General features: G+C 38.8%; 2 protein-coding genes across 2 annotated transcripts; one reads left to right on the top strand and one right to left on the bottom strand.

Moving 5' to 3' along the window:
* Positions 1-1,206: 1,206 nt before the first annotated feature.
* On the top strand, positions 1,207-25,005 carry capn5a (calpain 5a). Its single transcript, XM_047593491.1, has 13 exons — positions 1,207-1,352; positions 5,558-5,717; positions 10,788-10,919; positions 16,082-16,290; positions 16,976-17,168; positions 17,264-17,457; positions 18,915-18,992; positions 19,109-19,304; positions 20,353-20,475; positions 21,228-21,424; positions 22,151-22,272; positions 22,784-22,920; positions 23,008-25,005. Exons 2-13 carry the CDS (start codon positions 5,562-5,564, stop codon positions 23,182-23,184), a joined length of 1,914 nt encoding a protein of 637 aa, XP_047449447.1. The 5' UTR covers positions 1,207-1,352; positions 5,558-5,561; the 3' UTR covers positions 23,185-25,005.
* ompa (olfactory marker protein a) lies at positions 12,764-15,203 on the bottom strand. The gene is made up of 2 exons (XM_047593511.1): positions 15,005-15,203; positions 12,764-13,272 (listed from the first exon to the last, which is right to left on the bottom strand). The coding sequence occupies exons 1-2, from the start codon at positions 15,188-15,190 to the stop codon at positions 12,841-12,843; spliced, it is 618 nt and encodes a 205-aa protein (XP_047449467.1). The 5' UTR covers positions 15,191-15,203; the 3' UTR covers positions 12,764-12,840.
* Positions 25,006-25,078: the final 73 nt, after the last annotated feature.

Genomic DNA, 25,078 nt, shown 5'->3' with positions numbered 1-25,078 from the left:
TTTATTTCCTGGGTTGCTTCTCTTTTAATGGCCCAGTTTTTGTTTTTAACTCTTCTTTTGTTGGTTCTCTGCTTTCACTGCCTTTTTTTTTAATCATGTCTGTTTCAATTAATAAATAAACTTTTTATATGGGTCCTGCATGAATACAACCATTAGAGTGAACCTTTTACGACCAGAATTCATCCATCATTATACTGATGAGTCCACACAGAAGAAGAGGACGAACACTGTGACACAACCCACTGGTTTGTGGATCAGAAGTTCAGCATTTTCAAGTTTGTCTTGGTTTTGTTTTTCAGGACCAATGGTCCAATATCTGGATCAGACGTTGGAGCTGGAAAGGATTTTAGTTCACGACCTAATGCTGAAGACACTACTGATCTATCTGAAGATGAAGACACGAGTGAGCTATCTGAATCTATTCTTTGTTCTTATTTTACACAGCATTGAACAGCTGGCAGATCTTAACTAAACCAACCAAAACTAAAAAATATATCACGTTCTGTTTCCATATTCTCCACGTGCGGGAGTTATTTTCAGTAGGAAACATGTAAATCATCGAATGCGTGATTAAAACGTGACATTAAACGTATTATGTAAAGATTTTTTAATGATTAACATGAGTTATATCTTATGTAAATGCTGAGTCGTTTTGAGTTCAGGTGTCCGAGCAGCACCTGAAGGCACCATCGATCTGAAAAGCCTCGATCCAAATATCAACAATATTGATACCAACGACGGCATCGATATTAATGGATACCAACGCAATGAGATCGATACTTAAGTTTCGGTTTCTCTCTTGTAGACTGCGGCGAATTCATTGAACAAGAGATTTTGCTTTATAATTGTAGTTTGTGAAAACTCACCCTGAAAAATAATTTAGTTTCATTTGTTTTCAGGTGATAATTTTGTTGTTTCTGAACAACAACTTATCGTGATAATAAATTATTTTCTGTTCAGCTAATTATAAACTTTACCCAAATTCGATACTAGATTTTTACTAATTAATAATCAAATGATAAAAACACTTGAAAACGCATTCCAATTAAGAATGATTCAGTTTCATGATGCGTCCACTTTAATTATTTAAAAAATAAAATAAAATAATAAAGTATCGATATCGGTATCGGCGAGCCTAGCCCTGATTTGCTTGGTATCGGATCGATACTAAACCCAGCGGTATCGGTATCACGGAGCGGCTCCTCCTTCGGGTGTTATTTATTTGGGAGGGGGCTCGTAAAAGAACGAAGCTCAAACCGAAAAGCTTCACACATCCCGGGGCTGAGAGAACCGGAGAAAAACACAGGAAGCTTTGCACCGTGAAGGCGTCCACGAACCAAACCCACGTCCAGGTAAAGTGTTCTTTTAATTAACGCATCTGTCTTTAACGACATAAACGTTTAAATTACTTCTTTAAGCTTTAAATAGTCGCACGTCGGTAACTCAAATAGTGACGAAGCAGAATTACCGCAGGGACCGTAATAGAAAGTAAAGTTTCGATTTAAAATAAAAATCTAAAAAAAAAGAAAAAAAAGAAAAAGTTCCTAAAGAAGAAAATAAATTTCAAGCTTCAAGTAAACAAACACACATCCGGTAAAACCTTCAAAATAAAACATTTCATTAAAAAAAAAAAAAAAAATATATATATATATAATTCTGGATTCCTTCCAGATTATTTAGATTAGGATTATAATTATTATATAATAATTTAGTTCATGTTTTATGGTCCTTTGACAAAGTCCAACAATTATCCAATCTTTATTATACAGAGTTTCCACAGAGAGTAAAATGTGATAATCCCAGTTAAAGGCCATAAAAAGTCTTAATTAGACCATATTTTGCCTCAGTCTTAAATCCTTACGTCCATATTCTGCTCCATTTGCTTTTTGTTCAGTGTCTTGGTGGCGTTCACAGTTAGATCCGTGTAGTTCTTCATAAAATATAACTATTAGCAGAAATAAAACTACAGATGAGACCTGGTAGCAGAATCCAACTCTGAAAGTTAAAGTCTTGTGGATTTTAAACACTGTAATTAAACTGTACTCATATAAAAGCCTAATAAAATGACAGTATTGGGGATTTTATTAAAAGAAAATCACATCTCAAATGTCTACACGGCATCTTCAACGGAACAGGATAAAAATATATCAAAAGATTCGTCCAAACCAGTTTCATGATTGGTAGATAAATACCTGGATCTATGTGGAGCAAAGTGGGGCAAATATTTCACTTTCAACATACATGCCTGTGCTGCTTTATTATTTTTTGTATGTATTTTATTATTATTATTATTATTATTATTATTATTATAGACCTTGTCTGGAGTTATTTTCTTAATTTGTTTTCTTTTATTCTTTATTCCTTTTTGTTGAATAATACATGTTTAATATATTTTAATACTAAAGAAAATGTCAATAATTAACTTGAAATGATGTTATTAATGTATTAATATCTTACTGCATCAAAACTGAACAAATTCACATTAACAACACTTTAAATATCAGTTATAGTTTTATTTTGAAAGCATGTTTTCCGGCGTTACTCTCGTTGTCTTTACTCATCTGTAAACCTCCCTAAAAATCCTCCCTTTTAATTTATTTCTGTCAGTGAACTTTCAGCTGGTGGACGTTTGGACGGTGATAATAAATTAAATTATATTTTCTTATTTGCTCTCACATACCCTCCCTGTTATTGGCTCACAGGAAACCACACCCATGTTTGGCTGGTGTTTCTCTGATCATTTGTTGCACCACAGTTAAAGCTTTGTGTCTCCATGTGACACAGTTTTCTTCCCACAGTCAGAATGAATGAAACGTGATCTGTATGAGACCAGAAAGCCTCTTTTCATTCACCGTGGACTCACTTAAAGCCTCGGAGCCCCAATGAACCCGGACACAGTTATTTCACTTGTTTTCAGGCTAATTAATGAGTCGTTTAGTGTCAGAGTCGCATCTTTAAGTTAAAGCTCGGCAGGTAAACACATCCAGGTCCAGGTAGGAATGGAAACAGAAAAAGAAACGAGGCAAATTAAAGAAATGCAGCTGGATTTGTTGGACTTGTTCACACAGCAGACGTAGTGAGACACGGGGGTCTGGTTCTTCTGGTTCTTCTTCTTCTTCTTCTTCTTCTTCTTCTTCTACTTCTGACTTGTCGTCTGCTTCTTCTTCCTCTATTTTTGCGCCCACCGTTAAAACAGAATACGTCTTTAAGCTACAGGGATGTGATTTTGGTTCGTGGCCGAATTAAAATGAACAACGACAAAATAATCAGATGTGGCAGATTATTTTCAGACATTCCTGGTTCGGCCCATGTTTTTACATCCTCTCAAACAGGAAGTTTGAAGATATCATCACTTTAAGGAGCAATCAATGAATTTATTTTGAACATTTCGCACAACAAAGAAAATAGAAACAGAAACGCGGCCGATCTGCTGGAAAAGAGTAGGAAGAAGTTACACTTTTTAAATTCGTACGGTTTGTATCATCGTATAGAAATATATACATATATGCATCACATACCAATTTATATATACTACATACTGTACATATAGGTCAAAATATATATTATATATGTCCCTCATCATCCTCACACTTAACACACTTCATCTTGCATATACTTTTTCAGAAATAGTTTTTTGTACCCATTTTTAAACAGATTTATGTTAACAGTTTATTTTTACCTCCGTCTACAAACTGTTCTGAAAAGCCGCCTCACAGCTTTTTATATTTTTTAAATTTAGTAACTCGTGAGAACTCGTGAGAACATGCGAAGGGAAGAAAAAAAAAGATTCATTCAAATGGTTTCTCTGCAGTGAAGAAGATCTTTCACTAAATATGTTCATAACCTCCTTCATCCTTTCAGAATCATCATCCAGGTGATTTATTATCAGCTTTGCACCTAAAGTTTCTTTTTAGCGAAGGAGTGAGATTTAAAAGAAAGATGGATGAACAGCAGAGATCCAGTTATTTTTATTTATTTCGAACACACACACACACACACACAGCTCCGCTCTTTTCGGCATCACCTCCCACTTTACGGCCCGGTCTCCGTGGTAACCAGGTCTAGATTCTGGGTCTTCAGCTTTAACTCTGAGTTATTGTCCCAGTAAGATCATGGAAACAGAACTAAACGGTTTCTCTTCTACGTAACAGACGGTTAAATGTGCTTGTGTTGCAGTAAATATTCGCAGGTTGGCGACGAGTTAACGTCTAAATTATAAACAGAGCATAAAAACTCTAAACATCAGCAGATTTTTCCTGAAAGTAGAAGAAGAAGAAGGAGAAGACGACTCCTTCTGTTTCCACTTAAGTCATTAACACATGACACATTTACTAGTAACACATTATTTTAGATTAAATTAGCAGAAAAAGCTGCAGATAAAGTCGGGACTGGAGGATGAAACCATTAGTGAAGTGTGTGGAGGATAATTCAGAGTGAACGTGATCCTCCGCACACATGGACAGACTCACATTTACATTATGGAAACTGTCCCTGAGGTCATGTGACCGAAACCCAGGAAGTCGACACGCGAAGAAACACGTCCAGCAGCGTGTTCGTGGTCGTGGTAACGTTATTATTTGTTTCCGGTTTATTTGGGCTTATTTTGCCTTTTTTAAATGAACATTATCCTTTTTAAATTTAGACTGAACAAAGTGTGTAAATCCTGCAGATTATGAGCGTTTATAGTGTTTTTATTCCACAGGTCGACTCCTTTAACTGGACGTTTATTTGCTTTATACATAATTTGAGCAGTTTTATAGTTCAGTTCTTATCTCTTCATTGAATAATAATGTTTTGGGGTCATGTTGACATTTTCTACCATTAAATCCTGTTGTATTTAACGTTTTGAAGGTTCTGGGTTAGTGGGTTTAGTTTAGATAAACTAAGGACCAGGGAGTTTGTTCTGTCAGTGCAAGGTAGAAATATGAGTTTGCAGTTTCCTGACGCCAGAACCAAACGAGACGAGGACAGAAAGAGGAAGTGAGAGTCTCTGTGTTCCATCCTGGACTCTTATCGGTTCATTTGTGTCCAGAGAAACTCTCTGCGGTCTGGAAATTATTAACCGAAGATCAGATCGGTCTCGTTCCTCCGCGCGCTGAAGAAAAAGACTCGACGAGTTTGAGTCGGCGTCACAGCTGAAGCTGAAATGACAAATATTTCGTTTATTTTTCTGGTTTGAATCACGTTTCTCATCCTCCTGCTCCAGTTCAAGTCTGTAATGTCTCCTCCTCCTCCTCCTCCTCCTCCTCCTCCTCCCTCAACCTCTACCCTTCTTTCTCCTCCTATTCATTCCTTTTCTCTCCTTCCTCTTGTCTTCTTCCTCTTCCTCCTCCTTTTCTTCCTCGTCTTCATCATCCTCGTCTTCCTCTTGTTTCTCGTCCTCCTTCTGATAAACAGTCAAAAAGGAATCGAACCACTTCAGTGTTTGTTGTTGATGTTCATGAACTCGTGGCCTTAAAGAACCTCACTGATAATAATAATAATAATAATAATAATATTACATTTATTGTGATGGCGTCACATGGATAAGATTGTTGTCTCTCTGTGTGTCCTTCAGGAGGATGGTCGTCCCGTATGAGGGACAGTCTTTCTCTGCTCTGAGGAGACAGTGTCAGCAGAATGGACGCCTGTTTGAGGACCCTCTGTTCCCGACCACCGACGCGTCGCTGTTCTACCAGAGAAACACCGTCGGACACGTCACCTGGAAAAGACCCAAGGTCAGAAAAACGAATAGAAACGAGTAGAAACAAGTAGAGTCACGGGACGATCAGCTGATTCTCTGAGGGACGAGACGCAGAGGGAGGAGGAGGAATTTATGGAATTTACTTTCAACACTCGTCTCGTCCGTTTCTTCTTTGAAGTGTTGGGACGTCTGTTTGTCCCTGAATGCACCACAGTGCAACTCGGTTCACTTCCAGGTTTTATCCCACAGAACAGAACAGAAAATAGCTTTTTATCTCTCTCCTCCTCTTCCTCCCCCTCCTCCTGCTCATTCCTTTCCTCTTACATACTTTCTCTTTTACCTCTTCCTCCTCTTCTTCCTCTTCCTTTTCTTTTTCTCCCCTCCTTGCTCCTGTTATTCCTTCCTCCCCTCGTCTAGTTTCTCTTCCTCCTCCTCCTCCTCTTCTCCTCTTCCTCTGTTCCTCAGCACATTTACTCATATTTCCACAGTAACTAATGGATCAATAAACGTAGAGTTTCTTTCTCTTCTCTCTGTATTTATTTAAAAGTCGGTTCCTTCTTCATGTTTTTCCTTCAGATCAGAATCTGTCGTCTTTCTTTATTTCTTTTATTTGTTTTTTGTTTAACTTTGATTTTCGTCTCCTGTGAAGGAGCCTGGACTCTCGTTCGCTTTCACTCGTCAATCATTGATGATCCCAGTGGATAAATAATTAAACAGGAACCATAAAACACTCGAGCTGATCGATATTACTGATGTGATGTTTGTTGGTGGACCACTCCTGTGGAGGGGAACAGTCGTCTTCAATCTGTCTGACTCTCTGTGGATTATTTGTGGCTTCCAGACTCTTTAGAGATGCTTGTGGAACCTTTTCCAGCCTGATGAGCAACAAAAACTCTTTTTTCTGAGCTCCTCACAAAGCTCCTTTGTCCACAAACATGTGTTGTAAGATGAATCCATGACCTATAGAAACTAAACCAGGAACTGAACCACACCTGAGTCTCGTCACATTGATTTAAACACTCCTGTGTCATAGGATGTAGGTTTTATAGGTTTTATGGTTGGAGCCTCGTGCAGGACGGTAAGAGATGAGCCAGATGTTCCTCAAATATTATTCAATGAAAAGAAACTCAAACAGAAAGAGTTGCAGAGGCGGCGGGATGATAAAATACAAAAAACACACAGAGGGAAAACAGAAAAGGAGGATGACTAAACATAAGGTGACGACTAAAAATGACACAACAGGGAACAAAAGCAAAGGCAGGGCTATATGTAAACAAGAGGGATGACGAGACAAACCAGACAGGAAACCAAGAAACTTAACAAAATAAAACAGGAAAGCAGCGTCTTTATGAACCAATCAGAGCTCTGGACGTGAGTTTAGTTTGAGTAAATGCTGCAAGATGCAATATGTCATTTTCTTCTGGTTTGATTGATAAAAGTCATTATAGGATTTAACCAACACAGACAAACTCAACTTGTTATTTTTTAACTGTGTTCGATCTTCGATTCCTCCAGAACTAAACCACTTAGAGAGATTCTGACTTTTGTGATAGAAACTTCAGAGTCTTGTCTTTAAAACGAGACCAAAACCATGAAGTATCTGCAAGATGTTCATGAACAGGATTCAGTTACTTTGACTACGTCCTCAACTACAAACATCAAGCATAGACTGTATATAAACATGGACACCATGACTCCACTTCCTGTCATTGGCCGAGCTGATGCTATTTCCCGGGGATACGGGCCACACCATCACTTGCGTTTAATTATTACTACGTTCTCGGGGCGGGCGATACTGGGTATTTTGGTATCGATCCGATATCAAGTAAATACAGGGCCAGTATCGCTGAAGCCGATATCGATACTTTTTACTTGAAATGTCAAGTAATTGAAGAGAAGCTGCACCAACATAAAACAATCGATACAATACCGATACTAGCCATGGTATCGATACTGTGGATATTTAGATTGATACTTCCAGCCCAACAACGCTCTGTTCTACTGGAAATGTTGGATTATACAGAGAAAACAGGTGGTTTAAGGGAGGAGTAAAGGAATCCATCTATGTCAGACCAGAAAAGAGGAGCTGGACTGAAATATAATACAACACAGTATAATTTACAATCCAGCATTAACTTCTGTCCCCGAGACGTTTCGACCCCGTTCACACATTGAGACCAGAACCTCTGACTGACAGTTGCTTTGTCAGAGCAACATTCATTTAATGTCCGTATCCAGACGTTCATGGAAATGAGCTGCACCAGTTTCAGGTTTCGTACAGAAACGAGTCAAACGAGTTTCAGAGGTTTTCTAATTTAAACCTCCACCTCCCTCCGGTCCCTCAGAACTGAAACGTCTTCTTAAAACTCTACAGCTTCTTTTTGGTTTGGATTACACACTGGACTTATATTTAAAAATAAGTCTCAGGATCCCATGGGACGTCTTTACGGCGTCGTTACATCGCATCGTGTTTCTGTAACGAACTAAAAAAACACAAAACTGAAACATGTATCAACATTATATGAACTTTTATCTATGTCTTCTTCATATATGTTCTTTTCTTATCTTGTGACTCTTGGACAAAATCGTTTCCCTGCAGTGAAGTGAAGTTTTTATGTAGAAATGTAGAATATTTTGAAGGATGCGAAACCTTTTGACCGGCTCTGTACGTCTGTTATTAACGTAGTTTGATGCTTCTCAGAGTTGCAGCCGGTATTTTACAGAATAGGATCTTTGCTTTAAGTCGGTTCTATTTTTAGAGGTTCACATTTTTGAGGCTGAAGAAACGTCTCTGATCCATTTGAAACGCTTCAGTTATGAACCCGTCATTAACTGACTCTGATGTTTTTAAGGTTCATGTTTTACCATCGCTCGTTGGTTTTTATTTTCTAAAGCTGTGATGTTTGGTGTTTTTTAATCCATCCAAACCTTCTTCATATCATTTTTACAACCTGAATGCTGCTGATGCAACACTTGGAGTAAATCACGGTTATTGTCGATGTTCCTGATGATAAAACACGATCAGATGATGATGTTATGTAACAGAAATCAAAGATTATTTCAGGGTTATTGTCCAGAGTCCATTGTTCATAACAGTCATTGTATCTGAATTATATCCTTGATCATTTTCTGTAGAGTTGCCAACACTGGAGCAGCTTACAGGCTGTTTCTTGTCTCCGTCCGGCCCCGTTTGAGTCTTTCTTGTGGTCCGACAGATGAGTGCACACATGGTTCTATATATGTAGGCATGTATTCCATGTGCACTTAAAATAGAGGCCTCTAATTTTGAATTCCTCTCTGGTTTCTCTTCTTACATGGCTCAGAGAGTCTGGTGGAAAGTTACATGAAACACCAGATTATCTGTAGTTCATAATTTTATTTATTTATTTTTTATTTTATTTGGTATTATTATTTATTTATTTTATTTTTGTTTTTATTATTTATTATTTTTATTTTATTTTATTTTATTTGGTATTATTATTTATTTATTTTAGTTTTTATTATTTTTGATATTTATTTTTTATTTTATCTTATTTGGTATTATTATTTATTTATTTATTTATTTTAGTTTTTATTATTTTTGATATTTTTTTTTATTTGATCTTATTTGGTATTATTATTATTTATTTATTTATACATTTTATGTGTTTATTTTTTTATATTTTTTGTTATTTATTTTATTTTATTTATTTTCTTTTTCATGTGCGTGTTAATAGCTTTTTATTTCTTGATACATTGGTGTCGATTTGTTCACTTGTTGTATACGTCATGTTAAATGTGAAGCTCTTTGGTGCTAGTTCTCTTTGCGTTTAAGGTGCTATATATTCTGTCTGGCTGGGTGTGTGCCACTGGTTTATTACAGCTCTATCATTTGGCAGAAGTCTCGTTGGTCTGTGGTTTGTTTAGTGGCTCCCACTTAATGTCAGAGTGTATTTACCTTGTGGCGGCTAACGCCCTGCTTCACGTTCTGCCGCACCTGTAGCAGCCTGTCCACATCCTAGAACAAGGGTTGAAGTCTCAGAAATCCAGGTTATGACATGTCCAGGAAAAAAAAAAAAAAAGAAAGAAAAAGCTGAAACAAGAACATCTGGACTTGTTGGATTTCTTGAAGATGTTTCATCTTCGGTGAAGGTGCGATGAGGGATTGAGAGTATTCTACTGTCCACATGGTGGCGCTGCTTACTTACAGACACACAAACAGATCAGATCTCTAGTGCTGGTTCGGGTTCAGGTTCCTGCTCAGGCTTCATGTTAATGTGGACTCTGTTGTATTGTATAGACGCCTTCATGGCCTACGACACTGTGATGTCACAACGTTAGCTGGAGGCTAAACAGAGGGAAACTGGAGGCGAACGCTGCCACTATCGATCATAAAAATGTCGTCTTGTTGTACTTTTTGGTGCCAAAACCAAAAAAAACAAAAACACTAACTAAGTTTTATCACATACCGACCACGGCCAGTTATAGACAACTTTGGTTTGTCTTTGGTGATTAAAAGGAACGACTGGAGTCAGACTATCAACAACCACTTCTTATCAGATAAATATGTAATTTATCATCAGTTTCAGCCTGGATAACGTTATAGGTTTGACTAAATGTGGCTGGAATTATGTTAAGTTAATTATTATTTAGAGGACTCTAAGTAATAGACATGTTACATGTTAATGCTAATGCTAACTGCTAGCTAGTACAACGTTAGTTGCATGTTTCAGGGGCGATCAAGCAGAAGTTGCATTTACTACGTTTCCCCTCCACAGTGGTTTCATTTACTTCTTGTAATGTCTTTGTTTTAGAGGCTTCACTAGATAAAGACAGACCAGACTTTGTCCCAGACTCTGTGTCCTTTGGTCAAATCGTCCATCCAGTGAGTGAGAGTTTAGGGGTCGGTGAATATAGTCCCATCAGTCAGCTTTTTAAAATAACACTCAGGGTCTCAGAGAGTCAGTGTATTAGTTTATTCTCTGTAATATACGTTTTCCTCGTCCATTCCAGTCAAAACGAGCTATAAGGTTTGAGATGTTTTGCCTCCAGCTAAGCCCCGCCCCTACACCGTTTACAAACTGTAAGTGACGTAAACGCTGACTTTTTTTTTTTCATCTTCCAGGAGTTGAGCAGTGACCCTCATCTGTTCGTAGACGGCATCAGCGCCCACGACCTGCACCAGGGTCAACTGGGAAACTGCTGGTTCGTCGCCGCCTGCTCCAGTCTGGCCTCCAGAGAAGCTCTGTGGCAGAAGGTGAGTCCAAGGAAAACGTTTATGGGCTGTTTGATGCTGATTTGGTGGGAAAAAAAGTGTTCAGACATCCCGTGCATTAGTGAAATATTGCACTAAGAATCACATTTAGGTTCAGTTCCTTTTAGTTCAGTCACAGACAAAATACGAAACAAATCCTTAAAAAAGAGAAATGATTAATAATAGTTATTTATCTCCCTCTTCCTTTTATATTGCTCCTTCTTACACATATACTGTGTTATTTTTTTAACTGTGCAATATAAAATTTCATTGCATAATTTCAACCTCCTTCCCAGTATCTTGTATTCAGACATTTCCTCGTTCTCTTCCATAATTTGACCCATGTTCTATAACTTCCTCATAGTCGAGTCTGATTAAATTACCTCTTAAATTCTAACCATTCTAACCTTCTCTCTCAGGGAATCATTTCTGTAGATTTATTAGTAGCAGATTTTTGGTTTTGGAGCTTCATGGCTTTAAATGCTGCATCTCCTCAGTATTTTATTATTATCATCAGAAATCTGTTGTTCAAAGATCAGTGCGACAAATCAGGGACTTAAACTAATCAGTTAAATAAAAAGATAAGATTAAATTATGCAATAGCTTCACAGTTATTAAAGGTGAACACAGCCTCCACTCCCTGGTATTTATTTAATTATATATTTGCCTCTTAAATCAATATTGAGAAACATTGACACGTTTAAACGTAGGATAAAAACTCGTTAATCTGCCTTTTATGTCATAGTCCTGTGGTTTTTTATTTTATATTTCTTTATTAATTTTTATTGTTCTGTTTAGTTTGAGTGTTTCTATATTTTATTTATTTATTGATATTGATCTTTAATTATTTTAACTTACACTTTTTACAGTGTGCATTAGTCTCAATGTCCTTTTTCATGTTTCACTTTTTATAAATGTTTTTGTAAATCAAAACACGTTGTATTAGTTTGTTTTGAAAGGTGCTATAAATATATTTTTTTAGTCTATAATTGTCCTTCAGGGACAAATAAAGTAATTTTTTAAAATTAAATTAAGTTTATAAAGATATATCTGTTTACCACTAAAATTAGAAGAGTCCATTGTCCACGTTTCCATAATAAATGAAGATTAAATTGTCGTTTACACACACGCACTGACAAAAGTGAGGTTTTCGTTAGTGTTGCTATCAGGAATAAATTGATGTGAGAAATGAAAAACTACCTAAATTAAAATCTGAAGCTTTAAAATTGAGCACGTTTCATCCACAAGGTGGCGCCACTCCACTAAAAACTGTCCAGAGAACTACAAATATGAACAGATGTTTTTTAATAAACTTTACTATTAATCATATTTATGGCTTAATACATTAGTTATTTTAATAATAATAATAATAATACTTATCCGTTACAGCTTCTTTTTACATATTTTATATTGATTTGATCGTTGATCATTTGCTTTAAAACGTTTTTGGACGGTGTCGCCAGAGCCGAGTGTGTTTGTCCTCTTGTGTTTAGTGTGTTTTTTCCATCTTCACCTCCGCTGGGATGTCTCAGAGCAGCAGGAGGAAAAACTATCTATCCATCTATCCATCTATCTATCTATCTATCTATCTATCTATCTATCTATCTATCTATCTATCTATCTATCTATCTATCTAGTAAATAATCACCATGGAGACCAGAGGCGTCTTTCAGAGGATATTTAATTTATCTTATATTATTTTAACAGTTTTTCTAAAACATTTTTCTCTCGTGTTCAGTTTAACAACATTTAGTTTAATAAATAATTATTTTTTCTCAGTATTTTATAAAAATGATGATTGAAAAGTGTGAACAGCTTCATCTTTTTTAAAACCCAGGAGACGAGTCTGAGGATGTTATTGAGCTACGTGTTTCTTCATGGAGCTGGGGGGGGTGGGTGTTTGTGTATGGGGGGGGGTCAAAGGTCATTTCTCTGGCGTGAACTCCACGGAGCAGCTGACGTTTTCCACCTCGGCTCCGTCCTTGACGGCGAGCAGGAAGTACATGACCTTCCTGACCTTGGCCAGCTCCGCGATCCTCTCCCCGAACTCCTGCATGTCGGCCTCCAGCCACTTGAGGGCGGAGTCCTCGGGGTCGTCGCTGTTGCGCCAGAAGGTGCCGACGGGCTCCAGGAGCTGGCGCGTCATCAGGTTGGTGAGGTCGGGCGTCCAGTTCTGGGAGATGCCGGTGATGGTGACGCGGCCGTGGCCCGACAGGGAGAAGTTCCAGCGGGAGAAGACGAGCTCCTGGACGGAGAAGTCCAGGCGGTAGACGGCCTCGTGGGGGAGGAGGAGACGCTCCCCGTCCTGACGCTTCTGTCCAGACTTCTGCAAAGATGAGACGCGGTGACGCATCAACTGCAGAAGAAGGAGAAGAAGAAGAAGAAGGAGGACGTTTAAATACAAACACTTTAAACTCTTAACGTTCTGCTGGGACGTACGTGGAGCAGCAGTAGGTTTTTAATATTAAAGTAGCACAATAAAAGGGCCGGGACGTTTAAAGACCCAGCGTCCTCATATGGGGACGTTCATTTTTAGGTATTAGCAGCTTCTTATTCTGCTTCATATAAACTTTTATCCTCATAACTAGATACTAGTTGGTGTAAAAACACGATAGTTGTCACGTACCAAAGATGGACAAGATATAAAACCTCAATTTAACTTTATTTATGATTATTAACTTTTATAGTTTAATGTGACACAAACTCTGTCAATAGTAATGAGCTCTAACTTCAATGAAGACTTTATTATTTGTGTGTTTGCACAGCAACGTTCTGACATGACAATTAACAGTTATTATTTTAATACATATCTGTGACTTTATTATAATATTTATATTAATAATGTTATATAAAATAATCCCGGTGTCCACACATGAGGACATAACTTTTTCCAGAAACTACTTCCTGTTCAAAGACGACTCTTTTAGTTATTATAGTTCTTAGGTCCTAATAATCCCAAATAAAGAGAAATTAAAAATCCATAGCGAATGATGATTAGAACGACGGCTCCGTGAAACTTTTCTCTTTAAACTTACACAAAACTGGAGATAAAAGATATTATTTTTAACTTTGATTCCTGCAGAACAAAACCGCTTAAAGTGATTCTGACTTTTGTGATAAAAACTTCAGAGTCTCGACTTTAAAAAGAGATCGAGACCATGAATGAGCTCCAACATGTTCATGAACAGGATTCAGTTTATTTCAGTTTGGTCCTAAATACGAGGTAAAGAAGAAGAAGTGATTCTGACCAGAGATTCACTTTAAGGCGAGACACTGCAGGTGAATAGGGGAAAAAATTTTACAGATATCACCATGAAACTTCTCCCGTTTATTACTTAAACAAATACAATAATTTTCTGTATTGCAAGTTCTATGTGAATTTATATTTAATTGTGCAAATCAGGGCTTAAATATGCACTAATCTGCTACATTTACATTATTTTTGTTGATTATTTTTATCCTGTTCAGTTCTTTGCTTGGCTTTGGCCTTTTAAATGTGCTATATAAATAAAAACAACATTGACATTGACAAAAATAACTATTTTTGCCATGTTTTTAGGAGTAAAATGTTCTATTAATGAAAAAACCCGTCTGTAAATACCTGCAGAATGTAGATCTGAATGAATAAATCTGGAAGGTTTGGTTTGTGTCAGAGCTATTTTAGTGGAGATTTCTGGCTCAGAGCAGCAGAAAAACTGGAGAAAAACGGCTTTTAACACGAACAAAAACAGTTTTTCCTCTTAACTGAATCTCTGACTCTAAACTGAAGCAGCAGGAGAAGACGACCAACGTGTCTTCGTGTTCAGAAAGTTATCGTCCACATGTATGAGAGGAGGAGATAAAAGAGGAGGAGGGAAACATCTTCCCCGGTAATAAACCAGAGGCTCATTCACATGAAACCATCAGACCATCAGAGATATCGATCACCACGACTGTGACATTGAAAACGTCCCCGGGGACATTTTATTGTCTTCTAAACAGGATCTAAACGAACTCGTCTGCAAGTCAAAAAACGTCTCCAACAAAAGTAGAAAAAACAACCACCAGATCCTCAGACTAAGTGTTGTGTAGGTTTAATGGGAGCTCACCTCCGTCAGAGCTTTGTCCTCCTTAAACTCCAGCACCAGCGTCTCGGAGGCGCAGGGAGACTTGTCCTTGTCCTTGTCCTTGTCCATGTCCTGGTCTTGAAGGTTCCTGGTTCTGGGTTGAGGAGATGTGGACGGATGCTGTGTTAGATGGAGCTGTGATGGAGTCTGTGATCTCTCTCCTCCCATTCACAGTGAACCAGTTTCTCACTTTTACTCCCTCCCTCCTCCCCCCTCCTCCCCCCCTCCCTCCCTCCTCCCCCTCCTCTCTCTGCCCACGGTTTGATCAGGACAGGATTGATTAGCACAGAAAGTGGGAGACAAAATCAATGCATGAAGCAAACGAATTTGCAGAACATTTGTCTGCAACGAATCAAACCTGCAGATTTTCTGTTTTTAACCATTTTATTGAATCTGAATCGATCTGGTTTGTCTGGTGTGAACTCTCCTCCCTAACATCCGCAGACTGACGGGACTTTGTGGGGGGGGAGAAAAAAAAGGGGAGTTTTGAAGTGAAAACGAAGTGAAAATACTTTGTTTCCTAAAAGGCGTTGAGTGGGTGGATGTGAGGGGCGCTAGGCAACGGGATGCGGCGATGACGTACCAGAGGGAACTCTGGGAGTTTCCTGAGGGCTTCGGCTCGTCTCGGCTCGACGGATCATTTATTTATTTATATCGAGCTTTCCACCGAGGGCCGTGTTTGTGTTTGCGTTAAAGTCGCCGTTAATGTGTCGTCAGGAGGGAGTTTATTAGCGCAGGACGCGGATGAACGACGTTCCCCCGGTGAAAAGTTCCCTCAGTTTGTTCCTGTTAATTATAGACGATGGAGGATAATTGAGAGGAAATGATTTTCTGCTCCTTGTATGTGTGTTTGTATTTAAGTCAGTCAAGTGTCAAGTATATAAAGACTAATCATTCATAGACACACGGACGTTAAAATTAACTGTAAAACTGCTCAAATTATGTATAAAATGAATAAAAATCTGCAGAGGACGTGGGAGCAGCTGCTCAGCTCAGATCTTCTCACTGTTGATGTTTGACCTCGTGTTCTTTCTTTCTTTTTTGTTTTTTTCTACGCAGGTGATTCCAGACTGGAAGGACCAGGAGTGGGACGGAGACAAACCCGAGTCCTACGCCGGGATCTTCCACTTCCGGTTCTGGAGGTTCGGTGAGTGGGTGGACGTGGTGATCGACGACCGTCTGCCCACGGTCAACGGGCAGCTGGTCTACTGCCACTCCAACGACAGCAACGAGTTCTGGAGCGCGCTGGTGGAGAAGGCCTACGCCAAGTAAACGCCGCACCGAGCCCGTTCCTCTCTGATACGTTTAACGTCTGCAGGACGAACCAGATAATGACATAATAAAGCCTCATTTACTCAGGATTCATTTTAACCGGACTGATCTCAGTTTCTATCTGTTTCAAGGATTTTTGTTTCCTTTGCTGCAAAAAGATGCGTCAGTGATTATTAATTCAAGTTGGCACTTTTACTTTGCAAAACTCTAACTCTAATTCTAACTCTAACTGATTCTAATTCTAATTCTAATTCTAACTCTAACTCTAACTCTAATTCTTACTCTAACTCTAATTCTAACTCTAATTCTAATTCTGATTCTAACTCTAATTCTAACTCTAACTCTAATTCTAACTCTAATTCTAACTCTAACTCTAATTCTAACTCTATTTCTAATTCTAACTCTAATTCTAACTCTAATTCTAACTCTAACTCTAATTCTTACTCTAATTCTAATTCTAACTCTAATTCTAATTCTGATTCTAACTCTAACTCTAACTCTAATTATTATTATTCTCTCCATGAGTTTTGACCTTATAAATAGTGACCTGGTTCTGGATCCGACCTTATGATTCTTATTGCTTTATAGTTGTTACCCCACTTAAACACAGTAACTCATGTCTGGTAGTGGTTGTAGATTATAATTTGTTATAATCTGAATGATTTTTTTTTTTGTGTTGAGGATGAACGGCTGCTACGAAGCTCTGGACGGAGGGAACACGGCCGACGCTCTGGTGGATTTCACCGGCGGCGTCTCTGAGCCGATGGACCTGATCGAAGGAGACTTCAAGGCAGACGAAGAGAAACGGAACGAGCTGTTCGAGAGAGTCCTGAAGGTCCACAACAGAGGAGGCCTGATCAGCTGCTCCATCCGGGTGAGGAGGAGGCGGCCGACGCCGAACCGAGCGAGCGAAGCGCCCTGAACGAGTAACGAGGCGAATGAACTGATGTTGTGACGCTCTGGTTCCAGGCGACCACTGCAGCCGACATGGAGGCCAGGCTGGACTGCGGCCTGGTGAAGGGACACGCCTACGCCGTGACCGACGTCCGCAGGGTGAGGCTGGGCCACGGCCTCCTGGCCTTCTTCAGGTCCGACAAACTCACCATGATCCGCATGAGGAACCCGTGGGGACAGAGGGAGTGGAACGGGCCCTGGAGCGACAGGTGAGGACACGGTCACGACTTCAGGGACACGACGAAGCTTCGTTTAGGACCAAACCAGAAGAAATTGTGTTTTTTTCTATTTCTCCTCCTAGAAATAGAAAAAAAAAGTGTTTAGTACTAGTTTACTGAGTAGTATGTTCACACACACATATATAATTATTAATATACACGTTTTTACTTTGCACAATTTAAAAAAATACACAAAATATTACAAAAGAGAGGCTATAATATTATTATAATATATTAATATTACTCATTAAAACTAATGAGGACTAACAACAACAACACTAATGTAGAAATAAAAACAGAAAATGTCACTGTGTGTTCTTGTACAACTATCTTTGTGAGATCCAGTTTAAGTTTTACACCATCAAATTTAGGACATTTGTGTAAAGTGAGGACATTTTGGCCGGTCCTCACTTTTTGTCTGTTTTGAAGGATAAAACTCAGTTTTAGGGTAAAAGTTACAATTATGTCAGTGTTAGAATGAATCTGTGCATTTTCTTTGAAGTAAGTCTGGAACTGATTTGGAATATTTCCTTCATTTGAGAGGATCTTGTAAAGAAAAGCACATATTTGAAAAATGACCACCTTCCTAATAATGTGCAGGTCTTCTCATCTCATCAGAGAATGGACATCATAGCGTTTATACGATAGTGGGATGAATCACTGTGAGTCCTGAGTGGTTTCATTCAGCAGGGAACAGCTGAGTGGAAGAGGCTGTTCCTTCTAGTCCTCTCGTCCTGGATCAGAGTGGATCAGCGTGTCCTCTACCACCTCCCAGAGGACAGGAGGGCAGGAGGCGCAAACAAGGAGGCAGATTTTATCATGAACTCCAGATTTAATAAACAAGCTTTTAGAGGAAGATTTATCCACGTTAATGGACAGAGACTGATACTAAAAAAACTTAACGAGGCGTAATTATTAAACAGCACGAGATTTAATCGGGCTTTAGTTTTTAGGTCGTGTAAAGAGGAGGAGCCCATACAGATATTATTATTAACCTCAGATTTAATAAAGGAGTTTATAGGAGAACATTGTTTTTATAGTCCTGTAAATAAGCAGCTGCTGCAGCTGCTTCTGTGGAGATGAGGTTTGCTTTTATAGACCAGAGGCTAATGCTTTAAACAGAGCATCAGTTAATCAGAATTTACTTTCCAGGTTTAACCTCCTGAGACCTGAGCTTTTCTCCAACGTATTAGTAGGATTTAAGAAGCGTAAAATATATGTCCTCATATGTGGACACGGGTATTTTTATTATTTTATTATCATTCCGATGCCTAACAAAATATAAAACTGATTATTTTAATACTGAACGTTGCTACGGTGCAAAGACGAAACTAATTAGTTATGAGAACAACAGCAGCTGCAACAAACCTTAAACATGAGGTCATGTCGTGTTAACATTTAGGCTTTAATGAGGTGAAGTTTACCGACTGGTTTCTGCCTGTTTGCAGCTCTGAGGAGTGGAAGAAGGTCAGTAAGAGCGAGAGGGAGAGGATGGGCGTCACCGTGGAGGACGACGGGGAGTTCTGGTGAGTTTTAGCGCGACGCCGCCACCTTCTGGTTAAAACCGTGACTCGTCGTTTCCTCTCATCCCTTCTCTCCTCCTCCTCCTCCTCCTCTTCCTCCTCCTCCTTCTCTTCACCAGGATGACATTCGACGACTTCATCGCCAACTTCACGGACCTCATCCTGTGTCGCCTCATCAACACGTCCTACCTGAGCTTCCACAAGACCTGGGAGGAGGCCGTGATGCGGGGCTCCTGGCGTCGCCACGACGACCCCCTCCTCAACCGAGCCGGCGGCTGCAGCAACAACAAGCACTCGTTCCCCCAGAACCCACAGGTGGTGCCGAGCCTCTAGTCTGTCCTCTAACCTGGTGACACCGGGAAATTATCCACATTTCACTTGATTTATTATTTATTTACTACAAATAATTGGTCTTGGTTCATTCATCAATCATCTTCAACTACATCCAGAAGGTGGATAATTAACCTGCTGCTGTTCAAACCACAGAATAATGATGTTTGGTAGCGATGAATAAATACTGGAAAAATAAAAGTACTGAATCTGAACTGGGTCCTGGAGAAAGTTCTGACTCAGATGAAGTTTCCCAGCATGAGTCAGAAGAATGAAAAAAAAAAAAGATGAGACCAAGACGAGACAATGAAAGTTCTGTTTCCTTTCGGTTTACGTTTCCTCCAGATGTCTGACAGAACCGTGGCTCCAAGGAAACTTAAACACAACACCCGTCCCTTCAAAACAAAAGCACACAATAGGAGGAGCTCTCAAAGCTGCTGTAGCTCCCGAGTCATTGAACTCATCATCACCAAATTAAAATGGAGAATAAAACTACCTGCCCGGAAAATAGGGAAAATATATTGATTTATTCTTTCTTCTGATACAAAATTGATTTTAAAAGAAAAAGAAAAAGTCATGTCAACACCTTTTCTTCTTCTGAACAAGTGCAGTTAATTGGAAATGGATCATTTCATTAATATTGTTGTTTTACTCAGTTTGTCTAATGCAGAGACACCTTTTAAAACACAAATATTTCATGAGAATATTTGTGTAAATTTGTCCGAGAACTTTTTTTTCCACCACCAGACGTATTGATGACATGTGTCTTCAGACACTGAAAGGACAGTTTGTAAATCTGCAGATATCAGTGGAGACTCGTGACTAAACCAGATGCTCAGATTTCAGAATGAAGAAGTAAATTGTGATTAAATTGAATGTACAGTCATTATTTCTTTGTTACTTTTATACCGGGGGATTTTTCTGATGTTTTCTGATTTTTCTGATGTTTTCTGATATGTGCAGTGACTCAGGAAAGGTTGTGAAGGTTGAGAAGCTGTAACCGCTGTGACTTGTGTGTCTGTGTGGTTCGTAGTACGTGTTTGACGTGAAGAAGCCGGAGGACGAGATTCTGGTTTGTCTGCAGCAGAAAGATCGTAGAGCCGGACTGAGAGAAGGTCGAGGAGAGAACCTGGCCATCGGCTTCGACATACACAAGGTCAGCATGAAGTTTTATTCAGCCGCAGTACAAGAAATACAGATATTCAGTATGAACATGTATAATTACATTGAATGAACATCTACATCTAAACTATTTAATCGACCTTTTAAAAAAATAAATCATTCACATTTGTAGCTCTTAAAAACAGCTTCATAAACCGTTCTCTTATCAACCAAACATGAGCATAAATTTAACTCCAGTTAAATTCATCTCCTTTTACTGCCTTTTTTTCTTTTTTTTTCTTTTTTTTACAACAAATTTGCACAAAACATTAAGGTAAATATGGGTTGTACAACATGCATGTGCAAAATAAACACTATCACAAATTCATTTTGAAAAACGAATGACGCTGGTTATTGTTCTTCACATTTACTTTCATCTGTCCAGGTTCTTTAAATAAGAAAAATATAACTGAAGCATGGACATGGATCATTATTAAAGACCTTTAGTCCAATAGAAATAACCTCAGATCATAGTTGCTCTCCTTTATTTAAAAAGATCTTTTGATTATTTGATTATTTGAACATCATTCACTTTCATAACATGAGAATTTATTAAGAAGGAATCTGTGTGAGTGTAATAATCAGTTTAATTGATGGATCTGTTTTGCAGTTGAACTAAAGATTTTATAGGTTGATCCCCACATTTATATGTAGTATAACATGTAAGTTAGTATGAGTCAGCTATAAATGAAATGTGTGTTTTCTGTGTGTGTGTGTGACTCATGTAGCTTGTGTTTCTGAGCTCAGGTGGAGCTGAACCGGACGTATCGTATGCACGCCGCCCAGCAGAAGGTGGGCGGGAGCATCTACATCAACTCCAGGTCCGTGTTCCTGCGCATGGACCTGACGGAGGGACGCTACGTCATCATACCCACGACCTTTGACCCCGGCCTGGAGGGAGAATTCCTGCTCCGCATCTTCACCGACGTCCCGTCCGACTGCAAGTAAGACACGACAACTCAGCGATTTATCTGACAACAAAACTAATTCATGAGTTACTGCAGGTTAAAAACCTTTAAGGAAACACAAAATCATAAATATGTCACTTTATTTTGTGAACAAGGCAGATAAACTGGATTATTTTGAAACTACTACATGAACAAAATTCATATTTTCTCTCTAAACTGAACCAAGACTTCATAAATTAAAATTTTTATAAATTTAAACCAGACAAAAAAAATAACTCAGTCTTTTCAACAACTTTACACAAACTCAACTAAGTCAAGATAAATAAAACTAAGATAAATTAAACAATGTGTGAAACCACGACACAGAATACGAGACATTTATGACGATGACAGAAGAGGAGAGAACAGGGTCACAATTAATTATTTTCATTTTATCATAGCTCTTAATAGTTAAACAATAATTCATTTTAATGGTCTCACTATTTTATTTATTTCTTTTTTCAGTGTTTCAGCATTTTCACATATTTTGTTACACTGTGTCTCTGGTTTTTCTGTTGTTGTATTATCTCGGTTATATAGTAAATGAGGCCACCACCTCAATATACTTCAGAGTTTAAAATAAATAAATAAATGACTCTGATGTCTTGTGTTCAATATGAAGCTACGGTTTGAAATACTAGGGTGTATTTACACAAAGTATCGATATCGGATCGGTATCGTTTTTAGTTTAACTCTGGAGCTGTGTCTGTGTTTGTCCTGCAGGGAACTGACTCTGGACGAGCCTCCACACACCTGCTGGTCTGGGATGTGTGGTTATCCCTCTCTGGTCACTCAGGTCCACATCCACCAGGCCGACGGACTCGCGGGACAAGACTCAGACGGAGGTAGACGCTCGTTTGTCTTTATTGTTCCACGATAATTAAATTAAATATAATTAAATATGTGCGTTTCAAAAGGTTTGGTTGCATTAGATCAACACAAACAAATACTAATTATGTTTACTTGTTTATTGTTTACAAGAACTAACACAGTTAAATTCCAGACAGTTTTAATGTGTCAGTTCTCAACATTGTTGGTGTCAAAGTAACAATGTAACAGAACTAAATAAACCAGCACTTCCTGCCTTAGGTTCCTAGTTTTAGACGTTTTTATCTGTGAAGAACTTTTAAATGTGCTGGTTTTATATAGACACAAAGAAACAAACATTTTGTCTTGTAATAAAAAGCACGACCATGGAACCGATTAGTTTTTAATTCCTGTATTTAAGGATTTGTTTAGTGTTTTGTCTGTGACCGAACTAAAAGAAGTTGCATTTAAAGACCTGAGAGTGATTCTTACCGTTTAAGTTTTACAGTAACTCTCTGTGACGCTAACACACGTGTTAAATGTCTCCAGCGTCGGATCCTTACGTCATCATTCGCTGCGAAGGCGAGAAAGTTCGTTCTCGGGTCTACAAGGACACGCGCAGCCCCGTCTTCGACACCAAGGGGCTGTTCTACAGGAAGAAAGCCAACCGGCCAATCAGCATTGAGGTTTGTGTGCGGACAGGAAGTTGTGTGTGTGTGTGTTTTATTTTTGTGGACACGATAAAAACGCAGTGACGTCCCGTCTCCTCTCAGATCTACAACAACAACGTGCTGACGGACTCCTTCCTGGGTCAGGTGACGCTTCCCGTCGAGCAGGGACAAATCCAGAAGACGTTCCACCTGAGGGACAAGGGCAATCGCCAGGACAACGACCTCCCCGGCACCATCACCGTTTCCATAGTGACCAGCTCAGTGCTCACCAGCATCTGAGGCGAGTTCACGGGTTTACGTTCAGACTGAGTTTACTGAGGACGTCACAATGTTTTAAAAAAAAAATCACCTGAGGAAGGAGAATCTTTACATCCTGAGAATATCACGGTGATTTCTGGGCATCTTATCGGCCTGTTTACAGTTAACGTTCTTTCTCTGTGTAACCGTCTTTTTATTCTATTATTTAAGGGCCTTTTTCTTCGTTGCACGTCAAACTTTCTCTTCAGCTCCTTTTTACGTCATTATTTCACCGCGTTGCCTCCTGCAGCTTCATGTTCAGTGATCATCTCAGAAACCTGGCCAACAAGGAGACAGGCTTTTTAAATTTACGTGAAGTACGAGAGAATCTACTTGGAGAAAAGCTAACACCAGATGCTGCAGCTGCTTAGCTTCACATGGCGTCAGATTTGTGCCATCGGCTCTCGTTGCCAAACGCAGAGCAGGTTTATTCTTGTTTACTACGATGTTTTACTTTCTTCAGTCATAGATTTCTCATGCAGGTTATTGGGGTGGGATCTGAACCTGTGTCCTCGTGTTGTAGCCACGTCTTTTATGACCAACCGTTTGCACGATGCCATATTTAACCTGCAACAGTTAGAGTCAAACCTTTGTTTACTACGTCAGTCGTTCTGATACCTGTGGTGATTCTAGTGTTGACCACTCAAAATGTTTCATGAAGGCATGAATTCAGCATGTTCTCTCTCTCTCTGTGTTCAGAATGTGCCAGAATGTGTATGAGTCGATGAGATGTTCATTTTGTTTCCAAAAAATTGTAAATGTGACTGTACTTTGACTGTTATACAAAGCTTTTAAGTTCCTTGTAGAGCCCTGAATTGTATTTTAGAGCCTTGAAGTTCCTTTTGAGTCCCAGGGTTCATTTTAGAGCTCTGTAACTGTACTTTGACAGGCATTTCAAATTCCATTTTTCCTTTTATTTTCTTTTAGAGCCCCAAAGTTCCTTTTGGTAGCATGGAGCATCTTTTAGAGCCATGAAATTTTGTTTAGAGCCCTAATTTTCCAATTTAGAGTTCCTCTTATGAGTCCTTACGTTCCCTTTAGAGCCCCAGAGTTCCTTTTATTTTATTTTAGAGCCCAGACTTTTATTTTAGAGCCTTTAAAGTTCCTTTTGAGTCTCAGAGTTCATTTTAGAGCTCTGTAACTGTACTTTGACAGGCATTTCAAATTCCATTTCCTTTGATTTTGTTTTAGAGCCCCAAAGTTCCTTTTGGTAGCATGGAGCATCTTTTAGAGCCATCAAATTTTGTTTAGAGCCCTATTTTTCCAATTTAGAGTTCCTATCATGAGTCCTTACGTTCCGCAGAGTTCCTTTTATTTTATTTTAGAGCCCAGAATTTTATTTTAGAGCTCTCGAGTTCCTCTAGTAGGCTGGAGCTTCTTTTAGAGCTATCAAGTTTTTGTTTAGAGAGCCCCGGGGCTCCTTTTAGAGCCCTGAAGTTCCCATTAGAGCTCTGTAATCGTACTTTGACAGTCTTTCAAAGTTCGCTTTTAGAGCCCTTAAGTTCCTTTTGGTAGCATGAAGCTTCTCTTAGAGCCGTTAAGGTTTGGTAGAGCCCCAGAGTTCCTTTTATTTTATTTTAGAGCCCCAGAGTCCTTAATATGAGTCCTGGAGTTCACTTACAGCTCTGAAATCTGAAATCTTCCCTTTTGAAGTTCCTTTTTTGAAGTAGCCTGGAGCTTCTTTTGGAGCCCTGTATTTTATTTCACAGCCTTGAACTTCATTTTAGAGCCTCGTAATTCCTTTTTAGAACCATTAAACTTCATTTACAGAACAAATAAAAGTTTACATCCTTTAAAATATCAGTTGTCGTCTTTGTTGTTTTGGTTGAGTTCAACAATAACTCATTTAGAGAAGTTATTTTTTTGGAGAATATTC

The sequence above is a fragment of the Mugil cephalus genome, chromosome 9 (assembly GCF_022458985.1).
Source record: "Mugil cephalus isolate CIBA_MC_2020 chromosome 9, CIBA_Mcephalus_1.1, whole genome shotgun sequence".
NCBI lineage: Eukaryota > Metazoa > Chordata > Actinopteri > Mugiliformes > Mugilidae > Mugil > Mugil cephalus.
The sequence above is the reverse complement of the archived record's forward strand: the minus strand, read 5'-3'. Positions and strand labels throughout refer to the sequence as shown.